At 45.2% G+C, this 8,845-nt stretch overlaps 1 protein-coding gene across 1 annotated transcript; it reads right to left on the reverse strand.

Moving 5' to 3' along the window:
• Positions 1-2,980: 2,980 nt before the first annotated feature.
• Positions 2,981-6,764, reverse strand: CCR75_001890 (uncharacterized protein; the record flags this gene model as incomplete). The annotated part of the gene is made up of 7 exons (XM_067959991.1): positions 2,981-3,801; positions 3,864-4,306; positions 4,362-4,851; positions 4,935-5,100; positions 5,176-6,502; positions 6,583-6,629; positions 6,681-6,764. 7 exons carry the CDS (start codon positions 6,762-6,764, stop codon positions 3,278-3,280), a joined length of 3,081 nt encoding a protein of 1,026 aa, XP_067816823.1. The 3' UTR covers positions 2,981-3,277.
• Positions 6,765-8,845: the final 2,081 nt, after the last annotated feature.

Below are 8,845 nucleotides of genomic sequence, written 5' to 3' on the forward strand. Positions count from 1 at the left end.
TTTTGTGTCATCCAGGACAGCTTCGTTCTAGAAGTGAAGATGAGTTTAACTCATTTGTTGGTCGAATGACCACTATTCCAGAAAGGTCGCCATTCGATACGGCTCAGCCGCACTTATTACTAGACATTTCGGCTAGCTCTAAAAGAGCATGTAACGAAGATATTGCCGCAACGCTAACCCCCCCCCCTCAATTTTACCGGTTACACAATTTACAAGCGTATGCAATTGCTCACTCGTCTCACTTTGTGAGGGTATACACGCTTCGTGTCCATCCTGTCTTAGAGTGAAGACAATACGCCTCATAGATCCGGGACATGCACGTCCCCGGGTTTTCCATTGCTAGGAACATTGCGCGTGGCGCCTAAGGTCTTAGCCTCCAATCGATCCATGGCTCATGGTGTTCTAACCAGGCCATACCAAGGATGAGATCATATCTCGAATCCAAATCAAGGACGAGACAGCGTTCCATACTGTAAAAGTCCAGAAACTTTATACCTAAGTTCAATGGAACTTTGGAATAGTGACACGAGTCCCAGTCGCTAAGCGAACAGTGATTGTATCATCTTAACGCGCTCTATGCGCCTCATCGTATTGTTGACCTCCTTCAAGGGAAAGGCGTCGAGCATAATTGCAAGACGCTCCTGAGTCAATTAAAATTGACCACGGCTTATCAAAGCCCTTTACAGTCGCTTGAGCGACTAGCAAGCTACGGATGGTCTTATGCTGTTCCACAGCTTGAAGTGCCTCTTCTCCTTCCTCAACGAGGCTTAAATCTATAGGTTCCGCTCTATTACACGGAACCCATGTGCCCAAAGAGCTTGTTCGGTAGACAGGCGTGCTAACGCGAGCAGACATAAAGTCAAACTCGGCGCGTAGCGCTATGGCAACTGCCTCTTCGAACGTAGCCGGATGAGATCTGAACAATTCCGTCCGGGCAACGCCCTCATTGAGACTCCCCATAAAGATGGTCACTACAATTGCTTCTTGCACCGGGTCTTGATGCATAGATGCAATGAGAGTTCTCAACTCCTGGACAAAGTCCCATAAGGTTCTTATACCCTGTCGAGCCGTGCTCGCATGCAAAAAGCCTGATCAGGCGGTGCAAACATGCTGGTCATTTGCTGTTTCAGCGAAGCCCATAAGGAAAAAGCGTCGTTTATGGACGTGCTGCACGATAGTGCCCACTCCATGGCTCTACCTCAAGTTTGGAAATCTTCATAGCTACCTTTTGCCGTTCTGTTAAGAACAAGGCGAAAATAATGGACATTTCCATCTGCTTAATCCAAAAAGAAAGATTTCTCCCTCTTTTCCCTCAAATTTCTTTACATTTACAGTTATAGGGCGAGCTCTCGGCTCTGAGTCAGCTACAGAGATGTACCGGGTTGGCATAGATGCCGCTAAGTGGTCCTGTACCTGAGCGATCAGGGAGGCTTCGTACCGCATAAAGGCTTCAAGCCTTGGAAGTAGGACCTATGGTCCCTGGGAAATAATAATTCTCACGTGCTCAAGCCCAAATAAGGTTTTAAGCTTGTCATAAGCGGCGCGTTGCGCTTCTAACAATTCTGAACCTCTTTCATTTTCGTGAGAAATTAGTCTTGTAAAGACTCAGGAGTAGATTGACAACGAGTAATACCAGGTGTAGCGGAGCTACCTCGCTCCTAAAGTCAGAGGGAGACTTTCAGACTCAGTGAGTCACTTAGTTCTATTGAACTAATGGTTTTTAAAACTCAGGGAGTCGTACAAGCTATTAAAGCTTAAGGAATTCTAGTTCAAGGGATTCAGGGGTTCGTAGAATCAAGTGGCAACTAGTGCCCAAGAGGATATACCTTAGAAAGAGATCAATGCGCAAGCCTTAGGAAGGCACTGAATGCTTTAAGATCAAAAGAGGAACTGCACTTTGCTTAATTATTTAAATCTTAAAATTCTACTCTGGCGGCGACCACATTTCTTACCCATAATAAATGAGAATTAAGTAACTCACTTCTTTAAAATTGGATAAAAGGGTATTTTGCCCATAAAGTAAATGTACCACAACAACGGTTCTCCAATCGATGTGTACCCGATTACAGATTAGATGTTTTAGTCCCAAGAAATTACAGAGCTAATTGACAGTAAGAGGGCAACTAATAGAGAAAAGTACCAAAATTTATGCAATCACATTTGTGCTAGTATAATCGAAATATACACATTAGACACACATATCGCCACAGCTAGTCCTCTTTGTACTCGTCCCCCATGGTCTCTTCAATCATGCCCTTTAGCTCCACCCTAATCATTAAATAAAGCGCACATGGGTCCATCCATTAATACCTTTCTCACTCCAATAAAAGCAAATATTTAGAAACTTCACCGGATCTCGGACACCTCATCTCCCTGCAGCACATCCTTGACAAATTTTGTTTCCACTCGCATTTGTACCATTTCCAACGCACCACGCAGCACACCACATAAGACATTTGAATACCACAAAACACCATATGCGCTTGGTGGTAGCTCCACAAATTCTTAAAATTCAATTGAAAATCACAAGATTTTTTAGCTCAAGCTCTAATACTAAAGAAAACGCGTACTTACCTGTGAGCGGGTTGTCATAGATCAGCAGACTACAAGCAGTATTTGTTGCATTCCACTGGGAAACGTCGACATTGATACCTAAAAACATCTTAAACGCTACTTTGGCGACCACGTCACACGTTTCTTTAAAATCCTGGCAACGGCTCACACCAGACTTGGCCAAGAACTCGTCCACGAGCCGCACACCAATGTTATAGCCCCTAATATTGAATCACCCATATTCTATTATATTATGTGGCCAAGCTTAATGCTACAAATATTGCATCCAGCAATACATTTTGTCGAGCTGCTGATTCACGACTTTAAGATCCTCAAAGTCCTTAATAAGTTGTGTGACCAGCGAGCCGTATGTCAGTGCAAATAGCTCGCCGTTCTAACAAATTGGGAATTAAGCGTAGAATAAATAGAGGGAAAGGATACTGCACGTACCACTTTGGGCATTTTCCCCCAAGCAACGTCGCCGAGGTGCTGGTGTGGGCGTGGGGTGGCCATAACTCAATTTTATGTAAGAAAATGAAAGCGAACATCATGCATATGTTTTCAGATAAGCAAAATAATGTTACTGAATATGTGATAAAGTAACTAGAACCTCTACAAAACCATTTTAAGAAAAAAACCATCGCCATTTTTATACATTTCAGCTTGAAATGTCCCCAAAGTCCTTCAAGCGGAATTCGTGTACGACCTCGCGTTGCGTAGCTCCTTAAAAGAAGGCAGGAAGACGAGCACGAGAAGCTGTTTTGCGGCGCAATTGCCAGATCCGAATCCCTCCATCACATGATGCCGAGACCAGTGCCGAGCCGTACGTACTCACTGTAAGAGCCGAGATGCCTTGAGTATGTGCGTCTGGGATCTCCAGTACCTGTTCACGGCCTAGAGGCTCATCCAGCTTCCAGAATAGGAGCTTGCCAGTTGATGTGCCACCAACGGCAACGTCCCCATCCGAGTCAAACGATCTACCAAAGATTGTTTTAAATAGTGCCTCTCCATTGCAAAAATAAAGAAAAACAAAAATGTACCGAATAAGTCCCTCTACAGCCACATGAATTGTAACGATCCGTGTACCATCTGTGTGGTACACAGACAGCTCATTTGCTGTCGTCATGCACGCAATTGTCGAGGTCCCACCACAGAATGTTAAGCCACAAATTTCTGCCTGATGAATTGGACTTGCAATTAATTTACGAATCAATTCGCACGTGCGCAAATCAATCAAGTACACGAGTCCTACAAAGATTTGTTTAATGCCTAAAAAAAAACCTTGCGTAGTGTTATAAATCATGACGTACCATTTTTTGTGGCAGCAGCCGCGACGACCCCATCTGACCCGACACAAAGTTTCACAACCGACTCTTCACATTCCATAAACGTTAACAATGGCACTGTTGCAAGGCCCTTGTGGGTATATTGCCACAATTTAATCGAGCCATCCCACGAGCTTGACAAGACGCGATCGTCCACGACACAAATGGCCGAAAGTCCGTCGTCATGAGCAGATATTTGATCAATCACACGACCGACGTCCATGGAATACATGTAGATACAATTATCCCACGACCCGATAAACACATACTTTTCATCCGGCGAGACATCACAGCACGAAAGCGCGAGGTTACACATGAGGGTACGTCGTAAGGTACCATCTAGTGTAGCCGTAACTTTAAACATTGCGTCTTTCGAGGTTGAAAACAATGCGCGACCGTCTTTTCCTAACACGAGGGACGTCACCTCGCTACAATGACACAAGTGAGTTGTCAAGGTACAAACTAATGGCAATATCAACGTACCCCGTATGGAGCATATAATGCACGGACGGAGCCCACAACGACGCATCGCCAGTCGTCCCAAATGCCCAATTCCATCGTGGAGACGACTCGACACTCATCCGTCGACGAATTTGTGCCGTAAGGCCTCCAACAAATCGTTGAGCTTGCTTTGGAACCGCAGTAAACGAGCGTGTTCGGAACGCAAACCTACCGCGGCGATGGCCTGTTCCTGTCTCGTCACAACTCTCATCGTACGTTGGAGGCTCGGGAGTTTCCATCTCCTCTAACACTTGGTCGTTGCCTTCATTCGACGTCAAAAATCCGGTCGATTTTAGCTTCTCGAGCGGTCGAACGACGTCAGGTGTGGCTAAAACAATCGAGTTGCCACGGTCATTCCGAGAAGGGTGAGCTCCTGCAAATAAGAGCGTCGGAGTTTGGCCAAATTCTTGTATCTGTGCTTCCAACGAACACTTTTCAACTGGATCTGTAATGGTCTCGAGATCCACGGAGCCTTCGTACGACAAATAATAAAAGACTACAAGAAAGTGTCCTGTTAACCCCCACCAAATGGCAACAAGTCTACGCGCCACGTACGATTATTGGCGTCAATTGCGGCAGGACCCCGCTGTTTAAACCCAAAGATCAAATCAATCCATTCATGCAGATGCTCGGACACATACTCACTCTCAAGCGCTTCTCGATTTATTCGAACAAAGTCCGAGGGACTGGATGCCCACGCTGGAAGCTCGACGTTCCCAACCTACAAGTATGAAAAAAAACAATCATTTCAGCATCAAGACGCAATTAAAAACAACTCCCAAGATCCATTTCCTACCCTCGTGAGTTTCTGCGTCGTGCCAAGATCAAGATTCTTGCCATTACAAAGCCACTCGTCTGGTGGTACCGACTCGTCAAAAAACGCAGGCACGAGTTCTTTTAAATCTGCGTGGTTGGTATTGCAACTACTCCAGGTACTTGAAATACTTTGAAAAAGGCGATCCGGGGCATCGAATTTGCCATTCTGGAGACACAACATGTACTCGGGTGCCATTCGGACAAAGTAATACAACACGTATCCTGGCGTCGAGTAGTGCGTTCCGTAGAGAAAAGGAGGTGGTAGTCCCTCGTCTTCCATGTCTCGAGGCATGGCGTCGTATCGTGCTTTATAAAACTCCAGTCGTTCTTGATTCAAGGCACCAATGGGTTTTGATAAATCGCGATATACGGCAGAGCTCCTTAAATCAATTGACGGACTGTCGTAATCGCTTAATATCCAAGGAAATACTGGGTACTGGGTCAAATCGTTTTTTGTCCGACCCGCAGCGTTGTTTAAATACACAAGGTATTCAAAATTCGAGACTTCACGCTGTTGCCATCTTCGCAACATCAATTCAATCATCTCCGTTTCTTGCAAATGTTTTAAATCCGGTTGGGTCACCATTCTTGCATACACTTCGTCGCGATCCGTATGATTTCGAAAACTAAAGAAAAAACTTTCGCCATTTTTCAAAAAACATTCGAGTCCTGATTGTTTTAGCATATGACGGCGTTTGTATACATACTCAATCGTATGATAGGCCCAATTCAAGACAGGGTCCCCCACGTTGTTTACTTGCGCTGGCTGGAAGTACAGACGTTGATTCGTGAGCATGAGGCACCCTGGATATTTAAGTAAGGGCACAATGCGATCAACGAATTTGCCTTTCAATAATAACGGACGTTCTCGAAAATCCACTAATAAACTCGAATCGAATTGATCCGTTTGTCGTGGGGATAATACAGGCGCGAGCAACGCTTCTTCATCTACTTTATTCATTACACTGTCCTGATGCGCGAGTGTCCAAATTGGTCGCACGATTTTTAAAAACTCGTCCATTTTCGAATGCAGTAGAGAAAAGAGGTACTTTTCCGGCACAGTAGCATTCCCACGAGTGTCTTTGGATACATACGGATGGTCAACACCTCGCTCTTTCATCTCTACGATCGAGGAGACTGTAAAAGCCAAGAGAATTGCACATTCACCTGCTTCCGGATGATTGTGCAATTCTGCCATAGGCATTTCTTTCATATCGCGAAAAAAAAAACGCAAAATGGGTAAATTACTATCCTGGGGTTCGAAAAAAAAGCCTCGAGTGCCCATTTTAAGACGTCCTTGTACTTTTCTATTCAAAAAGAAACATTTATGCGTATATTAGTACAATTATTGCGATGCACTAATTTATGAGAAAAACAATTATGGTACCGATGCGTGTCGGGATGTGGCTCTAAGTAGCGATGGACGCTGAAATCCTGTCACAGAAGACGGTTAGAAGCGAACGGCGAGCTTTGATTGAGACGTACATCTAGAAAAAACTCGCCGTCCTCGAGCAGCAGCAGATTAAATCGCGTCTGCGCGCTCTTGTAGCTAAACTTGGACGCAAACATGGCGGACGGTTTAACTTTGTGATGGTGCTACGTGTGCGATAACACACAAAAAGGAACACGAAATAGGCACAAGTGTGGTAAATTACATACCCGGGGTAGTACGTTTTACCGAATAGAATGCCGCGCTGTATTAAGCACATCAAAAAGCATTTTTTCTCCGAATGCAGAAGTAAGATTTTTAAAAAGGCAAAAAATGTCAGGCAAATAAATCGCCTTTGTTTCTTAATTCAGACGGTGTTTATGATTCTGAGAAAAATTACATTATGAAAAAGTATTAACCGCTTCAGCCGCGACAAGCTTTATAGTAGAGCCCGAAGGTTGGTTCTGAATATCGTTGGGTACCTTTTCGGTGAGCAATAAAGCAATAAAGCTGCAAAACAATACGTTAGCGCAAGGTTGGATAATACAGTGAGCTTATTTTTACCGCCTGAAACGCGTATGAGCTGAATATTGTCAAAGTTAAAAAACTCCCTTAAAATGTAGATACTTCTCGTCTTGTCAATCTAATAGTAATTAAAATGAAGCCCACCGCATAAGAAAACTTCAGATACATGAAACGCCACTAACCGCGATGTCCGAGCTCTATACCCGTCCGTATTGGGAACAGCTCCCATTTGAACATGCTCAACCGCTTAGCAACCTTTTAAAATTGAAATTTGGTTGGCAACTAGTGATTTAAACTGACAACTTTATTCATTTAATTGTACCTGAATGCTACAAATTTCTTTTTATTAGATGACAAGGACGGGCGATCAAACGCAAAAGCGTACGATACCTTTCGAATGCTGATTGCTATTTTTGTGTGATGCATATTGTCGAGCTTTTAAGTAATTCGAAGCATTCCATTTGTACTAAGTTTCTAAGGGAATTACCACGCAAGTCACTTTAAATTGCGTATGCAGGCGCTCAGTGGTCGAAAAAGTTGATATTCAAATTAGTTTTGATCATCGAAAAGCCTAGCAACTAGCAAGAGTGAGTAGAAAAAGTACTATTAAGTACTGCTACCCTACCTAAAAATGCAATTTCTGTGCTACCTGGAGGTACCACGAAGTTGTTGCCGCGTTTCCTTGGGCCCTTTACGGTGGTAGAAGAGGTTTGAAATCTTAATGATAGGCTCACCCTTCCCCCGTATAAGAAGACGCACCCCGTAGTTTACGTGGGTCGTCTGAAACGGTAAGTAGACCCAAAAAAGGTCACATATCCCCATCTGGCTAAGGAGACCGATGGTGACGACGACTGGGTATCGAGCACCGATCGGGTGAGGAGGACGGTATAGGTAAAAACTATCGGACCGATGCCTCCCACCACGAATAGGACTTGTAGAGCGAGGGACATCACGCGAGCAACGCGGCTCTCTCAGAATTATCCGTTCAAAGATGTCCAAGCGAGTCTTCAGGCGTTCATAACCCTGACGAGCCTTTGCACGGAAATAATAAAGATCCGAGGTCAGTCGCGAGACTTGACCCTCGAGAAGCTTCAGAGTCCGCGTCAGTAGGGCATCCCGTCCCTACTGCGCTCCTGCATTTCCCGACCCCTCAGTGGTCGATGCAGAACTCATGCGTCTCGCACGCTGGTTCTTGCAATCGCCCTTTGGGAAAGGAGTCCTCTTGCTGGGCATTTTTGCCCCCAGCAGGGACCCTGGCATAGCAGCGAGCCATCATATGGCTACGCTTGCCGCAATTATAACAGACCACGTCTGCATTGCCCAACTCCACAGTAGTGGCATCTGTCCTCTCGGCCGACGGCTTATACCAAGCTGTCGCCGAGGCACTGTTGTAGGACTGCTCCTCAACTAAGGCAATTTGGATTCCCTCTTCCATCGTCGACGGCACCTTTCTGAAAAGGGCCTGTCGCGATGGGCCGTGCCGTAGTTCGTTCATAAACGTGGGCACCTTAATGTGTTACGGAATCGGACCTACGGTTATGGACGCCGACAGCGAGCGCATCTCTTGCACATACTCTTGCAGAGATCGCTTCGCCTGTCGCGCCCCAAAGAAGCGCGCCTGAAGCAACACTTCGTTGTTCGGCGGCTGGTACATGGCGCGAATCTTTTCCTTAAAGATCGCCCATGAAGGGAACGC

This window comes from Bremia lactucae, linkage group LG4, assembly GCF_004359215.1.
Source record: "Bremia lactucae strain SF5 linkage group LG4, whole genome shotgun sequence".
In the NCBI taxonomy this organism is placed as follows: Eukaryota; Oomycota; class Peronosporomycetes; order Peronosporales; family Peronosporaceae; genus Bremia; species Bremia lactucae.